Source organism: Tripterygium wilfordii, chromosome 1 (assembly GCF_013401445.1).
Source record: "Tripterygium wilfordii isolate XIE 37 chromosome 1, ASM1340144v1, whole genome shotgun sequence".
Taxonomy (NCBI): Eukaryota; Viridiplantae; Streptophyta; class Magnoliopsida; order Celastrales; family Celastraceae; genus Tripterygium; species Tripterygium wilfordii.
Window position 1 is genome coordinate 8,562,302 of NC_052232.1, and position 25,382 is coordinate 8,587,683.

General features: G+C 35.1%; 3 protein-coding genes across 5 annotated transcripts; 2 read left to right on the forward strand and 1 right to left on the reverse strand.

Moving 5' to 3' along the window:
- The first annotated feature begins 3,683 nt into the window (after nucleotides 1-3,683).
- LOC120003313 (glucan endo-1,3-beta-glucosidase 11-like) lies at nucleotides 3,684-5,640 on the forward strand. The gene is made up of 3 exons (XM_038852254.1): nucleotides 3,684-3,847; nucleotides 3,930-4,990; nucleotides 5,271-5,640. The coding sequence occupies exons 1-3, from the start codon at nucleotides 3,781-3,783 to the stop codon at nucleotides 5,358-5,360; spliced, it is 1,218 nt and encodes a 405-aa protein (XP_038708182.1). The 5' UTR covers nucleotides 3,684-3,780; the 3' UTR covers nucleotides 5,361-5,640.
- Nucleotides 5,641-13,312: 7,672 nt separating this feature from the next.
- On the forward strand, nucleotides 13,313-16,255 carry LOC120010154 (myosin-6). 3 transcript variants are annotated; one of them, XM_038860894.1, is made up of 5 exons: nucleotides 13,313-13,434; nucleotides 13,558-13,745; nucleotides 13,849-14,011; nucleotides 14,740-14,939; nucleotides 15,552-16,255. In XM_038860894.1, the coding sequence occupies exons 1-5, from the start codon at nucleotides 13,357-13,359 to the stop codon at nucleotides 15,748-15,750; spliced, it is 828 nt and encodes a 275-aa protein (XP_038716822.1). In that variant the 5' UTR covers nucleotides 13,313-13,356; the 3' UTR covers nucleotides 15,751-16,255. The 3 variants fall into 3 exon arrangements, with proteins under 3 accessions (XP_038716822.1, XP_038716889.1, XP_038716966.1); XM_038860961.1 differs by having other exon boundaries at nucleotides 13,562-13,745; XM_038861038.1 differs by having other exon boundaries at nucleotides 15,490-15,624.
- Nucleotides 16,256-18,007: 1,752 nt separating this feature from the next.
- On the reverse strand, nucleotides 18,008-20,149 carry LOC120010068 (gibberellin 2-beta-dioxygenase-like). The gene is made up of 3 exons (XM_038860796.1): nucleotides 19,582-20,149; nucleotides 19,118-19,466; nucleotides 18,008-18,618 (listed from the first exon to the last, which is right to left on the reverse strand). The coding sequence occupies exons 1-3, from the start codon at nucleotides 19,983-19,985 to the stop codon at nucleotides 18,361-18,363; spliced, it is 1,011 nt and encodes a 336-aa protein (XP_038716724.1). The 5' UTR covers nucleotides 19,986-20,149; the 3' UTR covers nucleotides 18,008-18,360.
- Between the last annotated feature and the right edge of the window lie 5,233 nt (nucleotides 20,150-25,382).

The following is a 25,382-nucleotide window of genomic DNA, read 5'->3' on the forward strand; positions in this document are numbered from 1 at the left end:
ATTATCTAGTCTAGGGATTGCATCTAATGTGTTTGATTGAGAATTGTTAAATCCATTGCATGATTTTCTTAATTAATTGAGTTTTCCATTGCATAGCTATTAATTATGTGTATTGATGATGGGGTTTTGGGTTAAATTAGGAATATGCATGGGAGAGTTATGGTTAATTGATCTTTGAGTGTGAAACTAGGGTGTTAGCCAAGCCAAGCCCCAAGGGGGAATATTAATTCATAATATTAGGTGCTTATCCCTTTGCGTTCATCGTAGATTAAGAGACCCGATGACCTACATGTATGAATTGAAGTCTTATAACCCAATTCTCTTTGTATATGCATGATTGATAGTATCACACAATGCATTGTGTATGGTTGTGTGTGATTGCAATGATACCTTGAGTATGAGAACCGAGTAGCCACCGAGACGGACTAGAGACTAGGTTTTTAATTAATTGTTTTAAATCCAATTTGTGCTTACTTTGATTACAAAATCGCTCATGCTACCGAGTCATTCGGCCCATTTCTTTTACTTGCTTTTATTTGATATTCATTGTGTTTATTAGTGTTAGTTAGTCATTTGCATATCATTCACTTCAAATTTGCATTGCTTCCTCGTGGATCGATACCGGACTCACCGGTTTATTACTTGACGATACCCTACACTTGGGGTAAGTACACACACACACTTTGGTGTCAAATCGTATATATTTGGAATGTTTTTAGTTCGATTTTCATTGGAAATATATCTTTGTGGTCACATGTTGAGCTTTGGCTCAAATTATCATGTCATCAGATGAGAAATTTATGTATACGAGATCCTGATGATCTAAGTTTAAACCCATATTATATGTTTGAAAGGCAAATTAAATTTATATAATATCGGTCTCGATTATTAAAAAGAGGAACAAACGAGCAATGTTATAGACATATGTATACATAGTACGTTCATATAAGCTCCATTAGTCTTCAGGTGGGCCGAGATGGGCTCTTGCACAAATTTGAAGGCCCATGATGAGGAGTATCAAGTTTTAAACTTAAAAAGGCTTTTGAAAAAAATTTCTAGAACATGCCATCCATTTACCAATGTAAGTACTCTTGAATTGATTAAATTACATAGAATTACAATTTACAACGCATAAGGTACATTAAAATTTAGTGGTGAAGGTTGACTAGTATAAATTTTTTTTTTTTGATTAATGTCACTGTTATAATAATCTTCAAAAAAAAAAACCGTTGTCCCAAACCATCTTGGATATAGAATATATATAAATAGGAATTTTCTTACGCGGTGTAACATTTTACATTTATATAGGAGAATTATTTTATATATATATATATATATATATATTATTAAAATGTATTTCGTAATTTAAGGACGTGTGGAAATACAAATCATATTGATGACTAGCTATATACTATTAGAATTTAGAAGTGCATAAAAGTCCATGCATACATAAAAAAAGGGGTCCCAACTAAATCATGACATTTTTTTGCAAATGTGGTTTTATGCGTCATGAATGTGGTAAAAGCGCAGCCTAATTAAGATAAGGGCACCTACGTCTCACCCAATCACCATTATACGTACCATTACCACGTAATCCCTAATCCACCTACCAAACATAATCTAATTACTTTTCTAAATTTGACTTTTGTTTGTACAAATTAAACTAAGTGCCCACTAATTATCATTATCATTATCATTATCCAAGTATTTGTCCTAAAAATTTGGGGTCATCTACATGTAAGAAAATCAAAGAGAATACTTCCACTATATTATTCGTTGCTACCATTCATTTATATTTATAATCATACTTTCATCAATTATTATTGAATATATATTATTTCTTATTACTTCAAGTTATGTTTTTTTAGATATTTTTTTCTTATTTTTCTATGCTATCTTATACAAATTCTTTCGATTCTCTTCAAACCGCCGCACCGTAATCTCTACACATGCATATACCAATCTTAGAAATTTTCCACCTGATGTATCCATCCATCTTGACACACTTTGTTTTTCTACTTACTCAAAAACTAGTCGACAACTTTATTCTACTTGACTAGTATGATTCCTAAATACTCTATTATATATATATATATATATATATATATATATATATATATATATATATATATATACTTGGGCTTCATTTAAACCCTTGAACATAAAAGATGGTATATCATCCGATCGAGTTAGCGATAGAAAATTGATTAGTCAACTGTATAGCGAATGGAATAAGACATATAGGAAAGTGTTGGAAGTTGGAACAGGCAGACAGTAGGTTGATATTAGTGTGTTTCATCATATGGTTGAACAAACATCATTATCATCCGAGTCTTTAACTCAAAGTTTAGAATCGATTATATGACTCTATGAGAAAATTAACAAGAATTCACTACATGCATATATTTGTTATTCCTATTCAGACTCGTAATTTCATCAACTCCTATTAAATTCATATATTTTTTTACTACTTCATGTCATATTTTGATTCTCGTTATTGCCGCACTGCTATCTCTACGTTGTATATGATACCATCTTATATGGTTTTCTCACAACTTATCTCTAATTGGTGATACTCTTACTTTAGATTTAATAATCTTATTTCTTATCATTTATTCCCTCATATGACAAAATATATCCAACAAACATTCACATTTATGCTACATACATTTTTTAGATATGTTGTATTTCAATAGCTCAACACTAGGGATCATACATCATCACGGCTCGTATAATCACCCTATAGAAAATTCTCTTCAACCTTAAAGGAATCCTCCGGTCGCATATAATCTCGGATACACTCCTCTATTTCATCCACCCATTTTAGTCATATTAACTACATTTTCACTAATGTCTCCATCATATTGGGAAATCGAGCCAATATATTTAAAAACCTTACTTTTTGTTACTACCTCATTTGAGATAAGTGTCAAAACTGGCTAGCAACATAACCGACAAGCAACACAAACTGAGAGGGGTTGGCATGCATTTAGGGTAAAATATGATCTCTCCCACTTTTATTCTTTTTGAGTTTTGTCTTATTTTTAGGGTAAGAACTAAGAAGATAGGGAAAGTAAAATAACTTGGAAAGAAAGCATTGAAATATTGTTAAGTGTCATCCTCCCAAGTCAAAAATAAAAAATAAAATAAAAAAGCAAACATGCATAGCATATATATATACAATTAACTAAGCCACACAAAAGCAAGTTAGTGATACACTATGTATGTTGCACCCTAAAAGTACGAGCATCTATGTATATACATATATACATACACATATATATAGAAATTATTATATAAGGGTGTAAAATGCGGATCCCTTTTTCACCATTAATTATGCTTCAACTCTCCACATATTCCAAATCAGTGGTGAAAAAGAGGTCCGCATTTTATCCTCTTATTTTACCCAATTATGTGAGAAAACCTCTCTATATATAAATAGCTAAAAAAAAATATTAAAGTTTAACTAAAATTCAACCCCCACAACAAGTTTTGGGATTTCCGTTTGCTTTTGTCTGAAGAAAGAGGATGGGGGCATTTTGGTCGTTCAAAAAATACAGCCAGTCCAAATGTGAAGCCACCAAGGTTAAGAAAATTATGAGGCTTGAAAACTATATAAAAACCAGTTTTAAGTCCCAATCCAACATAGGAATAGGCAAGGTAGCCCAGAAAATCTTGTTAACCCCAAAAACAATTTATTCAAACAAGTAAAGAAAGGAATTCATATAGCTTCCCCTGCACCTCTTTTAAACCCCTCTGTCTGTCTCTCTCTCTCTCAACATGGCATCATTTTGTAGCAGAACAGGCTTGATCAATGTTTTCCTTCTATTCTCAATCACTTTTTCAGGTACTGGGTTTTTTTTTTGGTGATTCAATTTTTATGCTTATTAACTGTTTGCTTTAATGTCTGAGCTGATTTTGTTGTGCAGATTATGGTTTGATACAAGGAGTGAATTCACTTGGTATCAATTATGGCCAAATTGGGAACAATTTGCCATCACCAGATGAGGTTCTTGATCTTTTAAGCTCCCTTAAGCTTACAAAAGTTAGAATCTATGACACCAACCCACAAATTTTGACAGCATTTGCAAGCTCCAATGTTGAGCTTATTGTGACAGTTGAAAACCAGATGTTAGCCACTTTAATGGATTCTCAGCAAGCCCTTCAATGGGTTAGTACCCACATCGGGCCTTACTTTCCTGCAACAAATATCACCGGGATCGATATTGGCAACGAAGTTTTCACCGACGATGACACGACGATACTGATGCAGAATCTTGTTCCTGCTATGGTCAGCATTCATGGTGCTCTAGCTCAATTAGGCTTAGACAACTACATTAGAGTCTCTTCACCACATTCACTTGCCGTATTAAGCAATTCGTTCCCTCCTTCTGCTGGTAGTTTCAAGAGTGAAGTTTCAGGGGTCATGACACAATTCTTGCAATTCCTGTCAAGCACAAATGCACCATTTTGGATCAATGCGTATCCTTATTTTGCATACAAGGATGACCCCAATACAATCTCTCTCGATTACGTTCTTTTCAATCGTAATTCGGGGATGGTTGATCCTAACACAAAATTACACTATGACAACATGCTTTATGCACAAGTAGATGCCGTTCTTTTTGCTATGGCAAGGTTGGGTTTCAATGGGATTGAAGTTAGAGTCGCCGAGACCGGTTGGCCATCGAAAGGAGATGCCAATGAAGTCGGTGCCACAGTACAGAATGCAGCGACGTACAATAGGAATATATTGAGAAGGCAACTAGCTAATGAAGGTACTCCTCTGAGGCCTAACATGAGGCTTGAAATATACTTGTTTGCTCTGTTCAATGAGGATATGAAACCCGGACCGACATCGGAGAGGAACTATGGTCTTTTCCAACCCGATGGATCCATGGCTTACAATGTTGGTCTCTCTGCCTTGTCATCATCAAATCCTTCATCAACATCATCTGCTACCATTTCTCTTGCTTCCTCTGCTACTAAGGTAATAAAACCATAGGCCGGCTTCTTTCTCTTCCTTTTTCTGTTAGAATTGACTAGTGGACCCTACGCTAAAAGTGTAATTGTGGCTCATAAATTTGTGTATATATAATTTTTTTTATTTAATAGAAGTCCTGCACATATACATATACATATACATATACATATACATATATATATATATATATATATTTTTTTTATGATGATGAAGGATGATCTAATTATTTTCTTATTATTGGTTTGTCTGTTTGGGTTCTCCTTAAATGGGACTTACTGTGAAACAGGCTGCAAACAAGGAATATGATCAAAGCTTGGTGTACTGGATGTTTGTGTTTTTGCTGACCCTTCAAGTTTTTATGAGAAGACTATATTAAGCAAAAATGGAATCCCATGTACATATATATATTGCCTTCTTCTGGTACGTAAGAAACAATTCATCATTCTCTTTTGGGTTGTGTTTTGCATTTCAAACTTGAAGATAAAAAGACCCATTAGGCTGACCATATATAGGTTATATAACTTAGAATGGGTATTTATTATTATTATTTAACATTGGTGGAATGAGAATATTGCTTTCATTGACACTAGTCAATCAATCTAGCAGACTGATCCAAAGATTAGTATTCTTTTTCTGTAACAGAGCCAACTATTATCTTGTAGAGACATTGCTTTATGATCTATTTACTTCTTTATGCAAACGATAAGAATAAATTTATGCGAACTTTACATCCGAGTCATTAGTTGAAGTGGTAAGAATAGTGTTTATCACTCTAATGATCAGGGTTCGAATCTCTCTCTCCGTTTCAAAAAAAAAAAAATTATGTGAATTTTGTTCAAAAGAATGTATCAGATCTCTGTCCCTCATTGGTTGCAATGAAAGCTGTGATCAACTTTTGGACGTGGAATCCATAACTGTTCTTAGATTATTGAAAGATTCTCTCTCTCTCCCTCCCCCTATCACCGCCTCGAAATAAAATACTGAATGATTTTGTCCTAAATTAATAATTAATATATGAGATAATGAAGAAGGAGAAGAAGAAAAGAGTAAAAAAGGTTCGGGTTTGTTTGGTTCATAATTTCTTTATTATCTTGAAACCTGAAATTGGGTCAGCAATTGATTATCTTTTTTGCCAAAAAGCAAAAGCTTTTTTGGGTCTCTCTCCCTCTCTTTTTTCTGTATACATAACAAAAGAGCCAGGGGAGACAATCTAAGCTCAGCCATGGTTAGACCCTCATGGGTTTGGTCTACTCATCTCATGTCACCTAACGTGGTGGGCACATGCAACCCAACAATGTTAAAAGCACTCACACACATACACCACTCTAAGTTTTGGTACAGAAAAAGAAAATCAGAATTTTAGAGAGAGAGAGAGAGAGACTGCCCCACAAAGAATCGGGAGATCATCATGTTACTGATTACTTTGAACCTTCTACTCAAAACAAATTTTGTTCTATTTTCTTTAAACTTGATGTGGTGGTTGTTGTAGCTTTTGGGTTAATAACACGTGTGATAGTGGAATCAATATTGCATTAGCATGTTAAGGGTCCCATGCATGAACACTTTCGACAATCAAACCATACAAAATTTTCTTCTGAATATCCGATATATCGAGTCTCGAGCGGTCACGTTCGCTAGCACAGAAGTTTTGTACTAGACAATAAAGTAAATTAGGTCAAAATCTAGCATGTGGCCATAAAAGTATTGCCCCTAATAGGAATCAAATGTGGGATCTCCTGAATTCGCACGATTTGACCCTAGAGAGATTTATCGTAACTAAATTATCACCTAAGTGGTTGGTCCCATGAACACGTATACAAAGCATGTGCTTTTGCCTCCAATAAGAGAGACTAGAGAGAGATGTTGACAAGTCCATAAGATGAATTGCATCATAATTTTCAAGATCGAATGAGGTTAATTTGTTGAAAATCTTGATTGATTGGCTTCATTAATCTTGCAACGTATATGTCTCTCTTTCTCTCTGTGCCAAAATTCATAGTCCAATGACAACTTCAATCATGTCGATATATCCACATTTTTCTTGACCAAAGGTGACTCCGATCGACCACACGTCGAAGATGAAAATCTTAGTCTACACATATAGTTTATTGTTAGTGTGCCAACCAAGTCAAAAAGACGATCAAACCTAAACAAATACTAAAGTAAAGGTGAACAAATGATTTTCTTCGGCGCGCGCTGACGTGACAAAGAATCCATTCTTGATCAAGCTCTTTCTCTAAAATATACATCAGAAATTCTCGTATATATATATATATAACAACTTGAACCAGACATATGTTGCCGCATCAGCATTGTTCAAAACTGAGAGTGATTAACTATTTCAAATGGGAATCACCTTCGGTTATATGTTTTTGATTTAGACTACAAATGAAGAAAAGGAAGATATGGAAGAATAAGTGTTTTTGTATTCTTAAATTTATAGAATTACAACCCTAGTATATATAGTAACAAGATCATATGCATCTCCGCACTTCTAGCTATGTTACTGACTAATGATATGTGAACACAATTAATGACTAATGAACACATTCAAAGTTGGCAGCCATCAAGGTTGAAGGTTGGCAGCCATCAAGGTTGAAGGTTGGCAGCCATCAAAGTTGACTAATGACATCCAATACTCCCCCTCAAGCTGGAGCAAGGATATTGATTGATCCAAGCTTGGAAAGTAACCAATGAAATTGAGCTGAAGAAAGAGCCTTAGTGAACATGTCCGCAAGTTGGTCTTGACTTCGAGTGTATTTGGTAGAAATTAACTGAGACTGAACTTTTTCGCGGACGTAATGACAATCGACTTCAATATGTTTGGTTCTCTCATGAAATACTGGATTGGAGGCAATATGCATGGCGGCTTGATTATCGCAGCAGAGAGTCATTGGTTGAGGATGAAGAAAACCAAGATCGACCAACAATGCCTTTAGCCAGATAAGTTCAGAAGCAGTGGAAGCCATTGCACGATATTTGGCTTCAGCGTTAGAACGAGCAACCACGAGCTGTTTTTTACTCTTCCACGAAACAAGATTGCCACCAACAAATATACAATAGCCAGTAGTGGATTTACGATCAAGAGAGTTGCCGGCCCAATCAGCGTCGGTGTAGCCGATTATTTGTGTATGACCATTGTTCTTCATAGACCACGACCAATAGACCCCTTCAAATATCTAAGAATTCGTTTAACAATTCCCATATGAACAATGGTTGGAGAGTGCATAAATTGACTCACAATACTGACTGCATGACTAATATCGGGTCGAGTAATGGTGAGGTAAATAAGCTTACCTACCAACCTTTGATAAATTTGAGGCGACCGAAGAGATTCACCATCTACAGCCAAGTTTAGTTTACTGTCCAACGGTGTATTTGCAGGCTTGCAATCGAGCATGTCAACTTCACACAACAAATCTAACACATACTTTCTTTGATTCAAAACAAGACCTCTGTGAGATGTAGCCATTTCGATTCCCAAAAAATATTTAAGGACCCCAAGATCTTTAATGGCAAACTTTTGATGAAGAACTTTTTTAATATTGGAGATGGCTGCAATATTATCACCAGTAATAATAAGGTCATCGACATAAATTAAAACTACTAATCGTACCCCATTCTTGATGAGAACAAACAAAGAGTGATCAGCGTTACTCCTTTTGAACTCAAGTTCCTCAAGTACCATACTCAACTTGGCATACCAGGCACGGGGTGACTGTTTCAATCCATAGATGGATTTATGAAGCTTACAAACCAATTGTGGATTACTGCTTTGAGGGTGACCCGGCGGTAGTTTCATATAAACTTCCTCGAGGAGATTGCCATGTAAGAATGCGTTTTTCACGTCCATTTGAGATAAAGACCAGCCATGATTTATAGCAATCGATAGCAAAGTACGAACAGTTGTCATTTTTGCCACTGGCGCAAAAGTCTCCGTGTAGTCGACTCCATAAGTTTTTCAATAGAACCATCGGATTTGAATTTGGTTTTGTATACCCAACGACTGCTGACAGCTTTCTTATCCTTTGGAAGTTGAACAACACTCCAAGTATGATTATCAGCTAGAGCCTGAAGCTCCTCTTGCATAGCCTTTTGCCAAACCTCTTTTTGATTAGCTTCAGAAAAGCTTTGAGGTTCAGTTTTGTCAAGGATGTTGCTAAGATAGGCTGCATGAGAAGAGGACAGTTTATGATAGCCAAGAACATTAGTGATTGGGTGTCTTACCAAGTATGACACATAGTCCTGAAGCTTTGATGGTGGTCGTCGGTCACGAGTAGGATTACGTCGAATAGACAGATCAGAATTTTGCATATCAGTTTCCACATTAGTCTCTAGAACCGACTCAGTGGGAGTTACTACGACTGGTGTTGGAGTGGATATTTGTTCACTGTCAGATGTTGCATGTGGATCAACAAAATCCACCCGTGGAACAATAGATAACCAATCATGAGACATATCCAGAGTTGGTAGTGGAATTAAAGTTGACTCCCCCTGACTTGAACTGCCACGAGACTGAGAATAATATGGAGTGTTTTCGTCGAACCTAACATCCCTTGTTACAATGAGCTTTTTAGAGATGGGATCATAACACTTGTATCCCTTCTTTGTAGATGAATATCCCAGAAAACACACTTGGCTGCCCTTGGATCTAACTTGTCACGGTGAATTGCTTGAATATGCACATAACAAGTACACCCAAAGATTTTAAGATGAGATAAATTCGGTTGCTTTCCTGTCAACAACTCAGATGGAGAAGTGAAATTCAAAATTCTACTAGGCAAGCGATTTATGAGATAAGTAGCGGTGAGTACACCTTGGGACCAAAATTGTTTGGGAACATTCATTTGAAACATTAGAGATCTTGTTTTCTCAAGCAAGTCGCGATTTTTTCTTTCAGCAATACCATTTTGTTGTGGAGTACCAACACAGCTAGTTTGATGAATGATGCCATGCATGCTCAAGTATTGTGTCATGATATGAGACATATATTCTGTGCCATTATCTGATCGAAGAATCTTAATTTTAGAAGAGAATTGAGTGTTGATCAGACTATGAAAATCTTGAAAAACACTAGCAACCTCACTTTTTGATCTCAAGAGATACAACCAGGTGAATCTAGAAAAGTCATCAACAAAGGTGACAAAATATTTGTAACCATCAAAGGACTCAAGAACAGGACCCCAGACATCCGAATGTACCAATTCAAATAATTTATTTGAACGAGAATTAGAAGAAGGAAATGATAATCGTGTAGATTTTGACAAGTGACAAATGTCACAATCAACTGAATTTTTATTAATATTTGGAAAAATCTTTGCCAAAATTGACTCAGAGGGATGTGCTAGACGTTGATGCCATAATTTGTGCTTGGAAGCTAAACAGGCATTTACATGAAATCCCTTGTGAAAATCTTTGAGAAGATAATATAAGCCTTGAAAGAAAAATCCCTCACCAATCGTCTTCTTGGTGACCAAATCCTGGAATACAACATTGTGAGGAGAGAAAATAGCACAACAATTTAGTTGAGTTACGAGTTTGCCAACCGAAAGAAGTTGAAAAGGAAAAGAAGGAACACACAAAGCTGGTGATGCAATGTGCTTAGAAAGTAAGTTTTCCTTTCCCTGTCCAACAACAGATACAGTATTACCATTAGCAACACATATTTGGGAAGGTGGAGATAAGAACTTAAACTCAAACAGATTTGTAGGATTATTTGTGATGTGATCAGTGGCACCTGAATCTATGACCCAAAAATCATGCACATTACTTAAATTCAGCGCAGTTGAGAAAGCTTTCAAAATACCTGATGTGTCATCAGTTGCACCATTTTTATCTTCAGATAGAAATCCAGCAAATTGACCAAGTAAGGCAGCTGACTTCCCATTGTTATCAGATTCACCTTGCTTTGCTTGAAGATAAGAAGCAAACTCATTAATAAGAGTTATTGGACTTGAGGAGAACCTTGACCATCTCCAGCCATGGTTGTAACATGATTAGCCTTATATCCCGAAGGTTGAGTCCGTTTCTGAGGCATATTCTCTCTCGGAAACTTAGGCTTCAATTCAGGATGAAGTACCCAACATCGGTCCACTGTATGACCAAGATTATGACAATGATTGCACTTCAACTCAGGTCTCTTTCCCTTGTAACTTCTTTCTTCAGATCGTTTATAATTGAACATATATGCTCGGGCTTCAGATACCTCAGTTTTGAGGTTACAATTCATGACCTTTCTTCGGACTTCTTCCCGTTGAATAGTAGCACAAACACTCCCTAGAGAAGGAAGCTCAGAATTCATAAGTATATGACTACGGAGATCTTCGTAATCAGGAGCAAGATTAGCCAAAAGCTGAAATACTTTATCCTCTTCAGCCCGTTTTAGCAAGACAGCAGAATCAGTAGTATGTGGACGATAAACAGACAACTCATTCCACATACTTTTCATGCTACCAAGAAATTGAATAAATGGTTTACCTTCCTGTTGAAGACATGCAATGTCTCTTTTGAGTTGAAAAACTCGTGCCGCGTTATTTTGATTTCCATACATCTCTTTAACAGCATCCCATAAATCTGCAGAAGATTCATAATAACTGAAAATTTCAGCAACATGTAATTCCATAGAATTAAGTAGCCATGTCTGCACCATCTTATCTTGGGCAATCCAAGATTTATACTGAGAAGAATTGACATCAGGAACAACAGTACTTTTGTCAATAAACTCAAGCTTTGATCTTCCACCAAGAGCTAACTGCACAGATCTTGACCAAGGAAGATAATTGAACTCATTCAACAAAACCGAACATAATCGTTGGTTTGTATGAACATCAAAAGTATTTGAAGGTAGAGAGGCCGAGGGACTGCCTGAGTCGGACATGATTGGAGTGATTTCGGCCATTTAGAAAACAAAACGAAGAATAAAAAAGACCTCCTCTGATACCATGAAGAAAAGGAAGATATGGAAGAATAAGTGTTTTTGTATTCTTAACATTTATGGAATTACAACCCTAGTATATATAGTAACAAGATCATATGCATCTCCGCACTTCTAGCTATGTTACTGACTAATGATATGTGAACACAATTAATGACTAATGAACACATTCAAAGTTGGCAGCCATCAAGGTTGAAGGTTGGCAGCCATCAAAGTTGACTAATGACATCCAATAACAAATGTGGTTGAGTGCTCAATATAATAATAATAATAATAATAATGAGAAATCTATGTATTCGGTTACTAAGCGATGGGGTTGGTTATAATTACTCTTTGGACATCCTCATATAGGATGTCTAAAGTAAAGTAAAGGTGAAACCATACAAGTTTACTCTTTAGACATCCGATATGAGTCTAAACTCAAACCGCAAGGCCCGCGCACATAGAATTTTCCTACCTGACGACTGGGCAAATTAGGTCAAAACTCAACGCGCGACCACAAAATGTATTGCTCTTAGTAGAAATCGAACTCAAAAACCTTTCGAGTCCATATGATTGGCCCTAGAGAGATTTACTAAATATGTTATCAATCTATATATATATATATATATAATCTACTTTTGGAATAAGTTGAAACTTATTAATTTGTGCATCTAATTATAGTAGTAGTAGAGGTGTTTTTGATCCATCAGATTGCAATGATGTGTGTATCACAGGTCATATCGGACATAGATGAGGTCAACAAATATGTGTATACTAGGGTAACTATTTTGTCGCATGTATAAAGTTAATATATACTGTGCTTTGCAATTTTAAAGTTTTTAGGAGTCATGAGGATTAGTCACTTTAAAGTCACCTTTTAATTTGCATAATTTGAGGAAGATGCTTCCCCAAAGTGCAATCCACTTTTACATACAACCTACTCAACAGTTATTAGATTGGTCCAAGTTCCAAAAAGGATATAATTCCTCCATAAATTTTCTTTTTATTAGAGAGTGAATCTCTGTTAAATAGTCATGTAACTAAACTCTTAAACTACGAAATTCTATGATAAATAGACGAGGGTGTGAGTTACAAAGTTCCCCTCTCGTCACACGTGCTGACAAACAATCACTCCACCTTTATTTTCAGTTGTAACCTCATATATTTATTTATAATGGTAAATTTATTCAATACACACTCGATAATAATTATAGATTTCTATATTAAAAAAGATTAAAGATACGAAAAAAGTTATTTTCTAAATAACTTTTTTAAGTTTTAGCCATAGAACGAAGCAAGTTAAGCCTTCCTATCTCGTTATGGTCCTTATGGACCTCGGCCCGGCCCAGTATGTTAGCTAGCCTTTCTCTATAAATTCCCCAATTCAAAACCCAACAGTACCGCGCACCGCCGTCGGAAGCGAGATTGTGTGTAGATCTCTGTTTCTCAGCCGGCGATGGCGCTTTCTTCTGCATTCCATGAAAGGCTTGAACAAATGGAACACACTAGGAACCAACGCTTCTCACTCCTCCAGGTCCAATTACAAAACTCTTAGTCGCTAACCCTAACAACCTCTGTTTGGTTGCCAAGAAAAACACCTTGAACTGATGTGCTTGAATCTTGATGTCCTATTTTCCTTTCGATCATACGATTTAAGGCAGAGAAATCACTTCAAGCGACCAAGTATGAGGTGTTGGCGTCAAAGCTCACCAACATTCGGTCCATGGAACAAAGGTGCCTGGCGCTCGATCAAAAGATTGCGTCACAGAACTTCAAAATTTCGGTTCTCAATTCTGAGATCGAGAGTCTCGATGCAAAGCACCTTGAAGATTCGCAGAAATTAAGGTTATATGAACATAATACTTATATTTTTTAACTTAATTTTATCATTTTCCTTTGCAATTACTGTCAATTGAGTTGATTTGCTGAGTTATGATTCGAAAATTAGGGATTTGAAAAGTGAGCTGGAAGAGCTAGAGGAGTTGGGGAAGGAGAAGGAGAGATTTTATGAATTGAAGGGACTGGAAATGACGGATTTCAGGGAGAAAGTGGAGAGGTTTGTTGCTGAATGCAGGACGCGAGTGAACGAATTAAGGAATCATGTTGATGAGGTAAACCCAAGCTAGCTCTGGCATAATTAGCGCTCTGCATTTCTGTGAGTTGAAAATATCCTTGTGTTACCAGGAATGTGAGGATTGTTAATGCAATTAGGATTCCTAATTGCGATCATATTACTTAACAAAAAAATCAAAATAAGGCTCCTTGAATTAGATACAATTTAATAATTTAGTAACTGAAACACTCAAAGTTGCAGAAAACACAGAGATTCATTGATATAATGCATAAAGTAGAAGAGGCACTTGAGATGGGTTCTGATATCTCTAAGCAGCGAAAGGCATTGGAAGATGATCCAGAATACCATCTGATTGTGGATTGTAATGCATTGTCAATTGATATGGAAGCTGTGGTGCTGCCTCTGGACTAATATCAAGTGTGGCATTTACTCCTGTGAAGGGATTTGATGTCAAAAATTCACAGGCTCATGCGCATCAGCTTGACAGTGGAACTCAAAGTACTTACTTCTCTGAAACAGGAAATTTTTCAAAAATTAGGACGATCTGATCAACAAGCTAATTATCATGAGTTCATTACCGTAGGTGTTTTTGTGAAAATTCAGGGATTATGTAGCTGTGGGGCACTTTTATTGGATATGAACTCTCTTTTTTTTCTTTTTTTCTGTATATATATATATATTATTAATGACGGGAAACCATAGACTTTTGCTTTTGATGGTTAAAATCTCCTAAGATGTTTCACATTGGCTTGGTCTTTTTCTCAGCTCAGGTCGACGTTTTCGGAACTTCATGGAAACAGTGGACATTTTGACAACTGCAAGATTGCTGCAGCTGAGAAGAGAAAATCTGAACTTGTAGCGATGAAAGAGAGTTTGAACAAGAATTTGGCTTCCAATTACCAACTAAGAGCACAATATGAAAAGCAGCTACAAAATATACTAGCTGCACACAATGAAGACAGAAGGTAAATTGGCCTTTAGTTGCTGAATTTAAAGTAGTCAAACCCAATCATGTTACAATAATAATGCTAGTTGAAATTGTGCACTGACGAAGGCCTGATTGCCTTAGTTAAATGATAGTCCGATCCACTCCTTGGAATTTGAGTGTGGTTGAGGAGAATGAAAATGACATTCCAATATTGAGTCAACATGGTCCTCAATGAGTAATTGATGTGTATCCTTCTATCAAAACTAGCTACTTAGATAGAATCCCAATTGAGGGTGTCCTTATCTAGGTACATTCATTGACCATTCATTGAGGCAATGGTTACCAAATGAAATTGTTGGCCTTCCGTATATAACTAATTCGGCTTCAACATTTTTAGGAGTTGGTGGAAGATAACCTTGCTCTACTTACGGAGAAAATATTCAGTGGTTTGCGCATACCATGTCATTCAGCTGATGTGGTGTGCACAAACCACTGAATGAATGACACATGACACTTTTTCTTCTTCAATTAATTCATTCTTTGTGTTCGCTTTTCCATTTCTCATTCTTCTTTTTTCCCTCTCTCAGAACTTCAGTAGCGGTTCCTTGAGCGACATTTTCTCTAATTTCTCTGATTTTCGTGTATCAAGGATGAAGAAATTAAACCATGAAGCGAAGGAACAAGAGGCTGCTCAATACAATTTTGCACCATCTCAAGTCAGATATAGCCACCTGATCGCCTTTTTGTCCTTTCTAGATCATCCAGTAGCATATCAATATGCACCAAGGTTTTCTTCAAAATATCAATACATGGAACCAAAATTTACCCAAAATTTTTTTCCAAACTAATTTGCCAAAAGACATGGGACATGAACCTGCCCAGATCAGAACCCACAAGACCCAGATCTTTTAAAAAAATGAATTTGGGCGTAAGGGTCTTTTCAACATTGGTGAAGAGGATTGGGGATTTGGCACACGGGTAGCGATTTGCGATGGAGATGGCCTGTGATTTGGAGAAATTGAAGATGGAGACTGGTTTGATAAGAGCAAGCTTCAGTTCTAGGTTTTGAGGAAAGAGAGAGAAGATTTATTTGAGACGAAGCTTTTGGAGAATTTCCCCAAAAGAAAATGTGCCACATGTCATCCATTCAATGATTTGTGCGCACCACATAAGTTGAATGACGTGGTGTGCACAAACCACTTAATATTTTCTCCTACTTACTGCTAATCAAAGTAAACATTAATTGAATCTGTGGTAAGAATGGAATGACCATAATGTGATCAATCAAAGATTGTGTGAAAACACATCTTGCTTGGTAAAGGTTAAAAAAGTAAAATAATAGTAAAAAAAAGAAAGGAGTTGTGAATTTGAGGTTCTTTCATTGCATTTTAAGATTTATGGTTTAATGAATTTGTATGTATATCTCAGCATTTGAATCAGTTATGATAAAAAATGCTGGGATCGATAAGATTGTTATTATTTAAAACCACGTATTATATAGTACATGGGCTTGGGGTCAAACTTGAAGATGTGCACGCATGCATGTGTTGCCACTAAAGAATTCTTATTTGACTTCATAGCAACCTTTGCCTTGTTGTCCTCAAGTGTTGACTATCTTTGTGCTTCATTACCGGCGCAATTCGGCTGGCTTTCCTAGTTCTCCAAATGACATATCCCAAATATGACCTTTAGTCTTAATAAAAAATGACATACAGAATTGTTTGAAAAATAAGGTTCTTATATATATTGAACAAGAGTATTCACATTAACATCTTCTTAGGCCCAGTACTAGTATAGACTAGTTGAGCATAGAAAAAACGTTTGTTGTTAGTTTGAATTTTGGTTTATTATATTATGCACTTCACTTTTTCTTTTGGGCAATGTGGTATTTAGATTATTTAGTCCCCTCACCATTCAGTAGCTCATGAACACCACCAAACACGACACTGCATAGACTTGTGGCTCCGCCCGTTCGAGTCGAGTAAGACACTCCCCCCTTAAGGTGCCCTCGTGAGTACTCTCGCATCTTGAACCATGGGCCCTCGATTCCAATAATATTTGTAACAGTTTGTCCCTCTGCACTAATAACACTTTGTCAGGCTTTTATCTTCCTAGGCCCAGCACTAACACATACTAGTTTGAGCCTCGAAAAACGGTATGTTACTACTTTGGAAGTTTGACATATTATATTCTACACTTCACTTCTTTCCCTAGGTGATTTAGAGCACTTAACCCTTTCATCACTCGATAACTCCCCAACACCATCAAACTTGATATAACATAAACTTGTGGTCCCGCCCATTTGAGTCAGACAGTACAGAAAGTTAGAAACTGCCAGCAATTACTTTTGGACCGTGCATAGTTCAACAACGTATAGGCATATCGTATATTCATATGTATATTAATTAGCAATAGCTACCAACTCATGCTTTTCAGAGAAACATATAAAATTTCAATGTTAATGAATCAAATCTAAACCTTCACAATAGATAGACTCTCTACTAATGGTTAGGTATACTTAGTATGTACTAATTAAAATTTGACCATTTAACCATAACTAAATACTAGCCATATTCACGACACGCGTATACCTAAAGCTAGTTCAAAAGGAGCCAACCAAGAAGGGAAAAAAAAGTTGATAGGGTGGGATCCAAAGATTTAGGGTTAGGTAACGAAATGGTGTGTCAGAAAAGGGTCTGAGTGGGAAAGTGAAGAAGATACTTTGGATAGTCAACGCAGACTCTCAGTGTGTTGAGAGAGATAGAGAATTGTGTTGCTTTTAGCCTTTTACGTGTAAGAACATTATTTTTCCACGAAAAGGACAAAAATCCCAGTATTTTGACATATGGATTATCTCGGCTGCTAAATTAAACACACAAATTCAGATAAATTCGTAGGCTCCACATAATACACATGAAATTTTATGCATACAAAACAAAGATCTCAGTATTTTACCGTTGAATTAAAAGCACACGATTCAGATAAATTCGTGGGCTTCATATATTTCACCTAATATACATAAAATTTTATGCATATAACTCAATAATTGAGATAATTTAGATGTCAACCTTTGAAATCCCTATCAATTTGCTGATTTTTCCACGGAATCTTCATTCCAAGGATCATATGTCCTCCTTATTTATGCTCTGTTCCCTAGATACTAGAAAAGCTGTCACTTCCAACTCCCATTCTCTTTCAGTGTTGAAACAAATATTGCCATTCATGGTCTGATTTGATAGTGACATTTTTCTAATTATACAATCAAAGACTAGTCAACAATTATTGGAAATCCAACCATAAAATAGGTCCCTTGCCTGATTTCACATATATTAACTTTTCATATGTACACATATGGCAAGTTGCAAGTCAACATTTTCCAACCTCTATTTTCACCTTTGACTCTAAACCCTTATTTATATATATATATATGCTATAATAGGGGGGAATTCTGGGATTTTTCATTGGATTATGGAGGTGGGTTTCTCAAATAGTCCGAGCCTGTAATCGGCCAACCTTGACTTGTAAGCAGACTTCTTGTATTCAGACCATGAGAATTCCTTGTATAAACTCTCTTCTCCTTCTTCCATTAGTGATGCTAATGGTGCTATCTTTTCACTTAAAGGTGGACCTCCAAAGTATATCATTGAAATCCTTGATCTCTTTGTGTCCGCCAAAACTCTGTGCTTCACACTCCTTAGCCTTCCATTAGTCATCACCTACATCAATTTCACAAAAATACCAAAATCATTCGGAATAAATATTAGTGTTTTTTATCTCACTTATCCCAAATGATGAGATAGACAAACCACGCATCATATGAATCTTGTGGGGCCAACGATTTCACATAGATCATATGTGTCCATCTTAGCATTTGGGATAACTAGTACAAAATATTGGGATGGGATTCTTAGTATTTCTGACATGACAGACTCTTAAAAAAATGGTCGGTGTTTTTACTTTATTTATTAAAATTAAAAAAAAAATGAAAGAAGTAGCATGGAAGTTTGGTGCCAAATGTTGCAAAACTAAAAAAAAAAAAAAAATAGGCATTTTTTTCAGAGCCTCGGATAAAGAGTTGGTTGAAAGTTGAAACCCAAAACAGAACACTAAAAACACAGAGGAAAAAACCTTGAGAAACAGAACACAAGAGCCTCCAATGGTAAAACTAAAACATATTGTATATCTATAGGTGGGATTTTATTGTATAGAGAATACCTGGAGGGAGTCACCAACAATGATGAACAAGGAATAGGGATCAGATGGGACTGCAACCCAAGACCCATCTTTGAGACAGATTTGCAGGCCTGATGTGGTGTTGGATCTCAATACAGAGATAATTTGAGGGTCTGTGTGCTCCCCGAACCCAACCAAATTACGACCACTCAATGCTTGCAGTTCTGGACATGGTGGATAATGGTTTAGCCTGAAATACGAGTCACTCTTCTCGTCCTTCAATAGCCTGCTCAACACATTCCTTGGCTCAATCCCCAACCCATCTGCGATCAATTCCAACACTTCACACCCCACGCTTTTCATCGCCGATATGTAGTCTTCAACCGCTGAGCTGTCAGAAATTCAATTCAGAAAGAACAAAATCAGCAAATTCTGGTTCACCGAAAACAGAGTATTGAAAAAAGAACACATTTTGCCATTACAGGGGAGATTGGATTATCTTTTACCGGAAAATTTCTGGGTTTGCGCGGAAAATGGCGAGAGTTTTGTGGGAATTGATTTGGGGGTTGGTGTTGAGGAGGAGATATTCAATCCAACCAACATCGCCATTAGGACCAATTGTCTTGCTGCCATAGCCGAAAGGATCAGGAGGTCCAACCTTGTCTTTCTCAGACTGAGAGAGAGTAAAGAAATTCAAGGCCTGTTCTTCCAACCTGGTCATGAAATTTAAAGGGACACCATGATTGACAAGCTTGAAGAATCCAAACTCTTCACAGGCCTTGACCAATAGAGTCTTGGCTTCAGGGTCTGTGAGGTCTATCTCTGGAATTCCAGTGAAAACACTTGTGGGTTTGCATGTTTTGATTAGAGACAGCGGGTCTAGTACTGCTGGTTGCGATAGAACAACCATGGTAATTGGTTTTGAAGTACAGAGAAATTGAGAGAAACAGAACAAGAAGAAGAAGGAGAAGAGGATTTTGTGTATGAGAGATTGTTGTGAAGACGATGAGATTGATGGTATTTAAATGGTCATATGGATATGGTAGTGGGGGCAGAACTATAATAAGGTGCCATATGTCTCTCTGGGTCTGCCTTGCCTTTATACCATCAAGGGAGAGTTTTTTTTTGCGGGGTGTTCTATGTGGTCTTCGGGATTTATCAGTCACTTGTTTGATGGGCAACTAAATGAGTTTCACGTTACCAAATAAAAAGAGGAGTTTAATTTTTAGTAAATATTTCTTTTAAGCTAAAAATTGAAAAAGAATAATTCACCTAACACCTTTTTAATAATTTACCATTTTACATTATCAACTACCTATATGAGAAATTAAAGGGCAAAAGAGTACTTTTCATCCCTCAACTATTGGTCGGGTTTCATTTTCGTCCCTTAACTTTTTTTTTCCCTTTTTCGTCCCCCAACTATGGGAAAGTACCTTGTTTATCCCTCGAATAAATCCGACCATTGAAAAATCTTACGTGACATCATATTGTTCGTCAGATCAGGTTTTTCTCAACTTCAATCTCACTTAAAAGAACGAAAATGATACTTTTCAATAGTTGAGAGACGCAAATGGGAGAAAAAAAAGTTTAGGGACAAAAATGAAACTCACTTCATAGTTGAGGGATAAAAAATATCTTTTTGCCGAAATTAAAGGTCCTACTATTTTGCTATATATGGTAAATAATAATGATCATTTAAAATAAAAATTGACTGTGCCCTTGACTCAGTAGTAAATTATGTTTTAATTCTATTTTAGTGTAGATTCTCTATTAGCTAAATAAGGAATTAAGAATCATTGTGATGGAATTTTACAACTCAACAATTGAAATAACTAGGATACCCGTTATTGGGATTCATATCATGACTGTTAATTATTTTTCATTTTACATTATCAACTACCTTAAAAAGAGAAATTAAAGATGGTAGTATCGGGATTTTTTTTTTGCTATGGATGGTATATAATAATGAGTCATTAAAACAAAAATTGTTGTCTTTGACTCAGCAATAAATTATGTTTTATTGTACATTCTCTATTACCTAAATAAGGAATTAAGAATCCTAGTATTGAAATTTTTTCACTATAAATGGAAAATAATAATGAGTCAATTAAATAGTAACATTTGATTGCAATTGCATGTCAAATAAAACATTTTTAAAAATATTTTTATTTTAGATTCTCTACTACCATATTATAATTACATCCGAGTCCTGATGATCATGGTTCAAAGGCCCCTCTCCCGTTTAAAAAAAAAATTATAATTACAAAATGATGATATCAAGTTACTATTTGCATTTATATATAGTCACTATTTATGGATCTACCAAACATGAACCCCAATTCGTATTTCCATATTTATTTTCATATAAATTTATATTCTTAATTCATTTACTAAGATAATTCACGAATTACCACCAACCATAATTTGATTATTTATTTTCAACTATATGGTTTCCATTATAGCTACTAGACCCCATAATTTTCTAAAGATGTCTTTATTGAGATGTTGTAGAAAGATATTTGATAGAGAAATGAGTACGTTCGGTACAAATGACTTTTCTCTTGACTTTTGAGGGCTCCTATATAGGGGTGTCATGGGGTGTGGCGACATAGACCATCGCTCAGGGCCCAATCTGTATAGTCTCATATTTTGGAAAAAAAAATACTAATATCATATATAGTATTTTCAAACTCATTAAAGTAAAATACAATTTTTTTTTTTCAAGAGTGTCCATTTTCTAGAATTTACCTAGAGTCTCCGAAAACTCAAGTATGTCACTGCCGCTATTGCGCTATCTTCTTATTTTTGTGAACTCTATTGGAGAATACCAGGCTTCCACGTTGCATAACTTGTTTAATCAAACATTGTAGGCTCTATTGCCCTAATCATAATAAGGTGGAATTTTTCATTACAAAAAAAAGCATATTAGGAATGTCACGTTTGAACTCATGACTTTTGGTGACAAAATCATGGAGGTGACGCTAGAGCTACTCTTAATTAATATTCCTAAGTAAGAAAAAAAAGTTTCAATGGAAGTTTTTTTTTTTTTCTTTTTTTGAATCAAGATATCCATGATCTTTTTCCCTACTAATCCCTTGAGAGTATATAATCCTTTGTCTCATGAGTACAAAATAATTACCGGGTCAATCATATATCATTGAAAATATGATGTTAGAGATATTGTGATAATCTCATATTTGAATGTGAGTTTTTGTTTTCCCTTATCAAGTTTTGTATTTTTTTTCCATATAAATAGAAATTTTATTATTCTATTGTGTTTATGAAATAAAAATCACTTCTGGTATTAAAATAAATTATTAACTATATATGAGATGAAAAAAAGACAATTTATTAAGATTTTGATAGTAATTTACTTGAGAGCAATTTGTTGAAGACTCTTTGTAGATTGAAAAGGTTCTCTATCAAGGAATATAAATATAACTATCAAGTCGAGTTTATGTCTTAACCATTTTGATTGAAGGGTTACTGACCGTAACTCTTAAAAAACATAACTAAACTAGGGAGGAGGTCATTCACCTCTCCCCTCTCCATTCACCCCAACCAAACCTAAGATTAATGTTTTTGCATTTATTTGGGTCAAATCTAATTTCATATGGAAAGACATATTCATTCATTTGAAAAATACCCATTTATTTTTTTTATTATGTTATGACTCGTACACTTTCTTTTCAGTCTAATACTAACACTAAAATGATTGATTGGAAATGAGAAATAAATATAAATAAATTTTTGATTTGATGATACGTGCATTTTCAAACGCAAAAGGAGACCCATCTTAAATGTCAATTCTTTTTCATAAAAGCCACGAAAAGCACTACACCTTTGATTACTCTCTCTCTCTCTCTCTCTTCTTTATTTTTTTCCTCTTGTGCCGACTACTAAATATTCCCAAAAAAAACATGTGAATACTAAGTAATTTTTGGATCTCTTGTGTCTCTCTTTAGCAATGGACATTATATAATGTGAAAAAATAACTAAAATTTTACGACAGAAAAAAAGACTACTCTTTCCATATCTCTCTTCAATTTCCTTTCTTTTTTTTTCCCTCCTCCCTTGTACTAATTTTTTTTAAAAAGGTCATAGATCTGATTGTATTGATTCACCCAATAAATTAAGTAATTGAGACCTGTAAATACTTAGGTCACCATAAGGATAGAGTACAATCAAGATGACTAAACTAAAAAGAAGAAAAATAGAAAAACACAAACACGAAAAATGGCTATATTCTTGGACGAATTCAGTCATCTAGAACATATAGAGTTTTGCCATCTTAGATAAACCTATACCTCCCCTTATTTTCCTACTCCCTTGGGCCAAGGATCTGTTAGTTCCGCAATTCATTCAAAATTTTAGAATCTATAATTTGAATCTAGTAGTTTGGAAGGTGTGCCAAATCACACCACACCACACCACTTTTTGTTTTTTTTTTTCATTTATTCAAAATTTATCTGACTTTTTCTCCACCATTAAATACGAATTATAGACTCTAGGACCCAAATCCTTGCCCCAGTGAGTTGAATCCCAATTCATGTTTATATATATCAACCCATTGTTATGGTCTTTCTTATTAAGTGATATTTATTCCCTCTCCTATTCAATTTGAGATTTTAAGTTTAAGGTTAAAATTGATAGGTTACATTTAACAAGTTAATTATGGTAATGAATAAATTAAATAATTACATCAATAAATATATTTTATTCTTTATTTTTTAAAGTACACCAACATTGTATGATAATGAACTAATTACAAGCCCAAAAAAAAAATAAAAATGAAGACAAACCTACCTAAGATAAAAATAAATAAACTTCGAACTGATGGGGAAATTTTTTTTTTTATAAATAGTTATGGACTTGTGGTGGTGAAATTTTAAAGCTGAAATTGGGGATAATAGAAAAGTTATCAAGTAAATTTAATGCTTATAATAATATATCATAATCGACGTACGACGTGCTCCGACAATTACGAATCTCCGACAGCTTGAAAAAGTAATGAAAGAGACGTGTCCACTTCACCCGCTAAAATTTCATGCACCCTATTCCTCCACGTGTCGCACGCATACTTGCTTCTCCCAAGCGTGTCGAATTGCTGGCACGTGTATTGCCGGAAAGATTCCTTTTCTTTTTCTTTAGCGAAGTATTTACATTACTTAAGGTATAAATTTTAACCTCACACTCTCATGTAAACAGTTAAGAGAGAGTTTTTTTTTTTTTACTATTTATATGTAATTTCACGGTCTCATGAATTTATCAAATGCACACATGAAATGTAATATATGTGAGTTCTCATATTTAAAAATAAAAAAATTTAATGAAATAGGTAAAATTCAATCTCTCATCCTCATTTAGTTTTTTTTTATTTTTAAATCTACCTTTTAGAGTAAATTTATTTACTAACTTTTTTCAGAAATTACAAATATACATTGTTTTATGTTATTCATGAAATAAAAATTATTAATATTTTTAAATTATTAATCAAAAAAATTATATTAATACTTCTTGTATATTGCGTGTACTTTCGATTAGCATTCCTTAAAGGAGGAATCAGCTCCTATTAACCACCGCCACCACCAGCAGTAACAACAACACCACCACCACCACCACCGCTATCAACAATCAATTGGGCATTTGGTTGATGTTTTAAGGGGGAATGAGAGTGAGATGAGGGTGAGATTATATATTCTCTTGTTTGGTTAAGTTTTGGAGGGTGAAATCTCAAATTCATTTCATCCTCTATTCTCCCTTGTGGAGAATAACTAAACTCATCAAAATGGTGAGAATGACTATTCTCCACAAGAGAGAATGCGTTTTGATGTGTAAAAGACTTTTTTACCCTTATTATAAAATATATTTTATTTCCTAAAAAAAAAAAAGTGTAATATGGAAATTGTGCTATTAAGATTCTCACAGTCATGCTCACTCGTTATTTTATATCAAACATGATCATGCTCACCCCATACTCATCTCACACTGATATCATCCTCATCTCATACCGGCCTCACACAATTATCAACCAAATGTCTTGCAAGTACCAAACGATAGGTGGCATTTCTTACTAGTCACATCACAACTCAAAAACTCAGTTGTAAGTTGTAAACACACAGAGTGAACAGAGCACTAGCAGGCCCCCGCTGTAGTGGTTGTACAAAAACTATATATTTGTTAAAAAATGAATGTTTTGTGATAGGGTATATGATTCTAACGGTATATTCTTTTATTTGAACATGAAAAATACATGAAAATTTTGGATCATTGAATATAAATCCGAAACATTATACATCTCTCATGT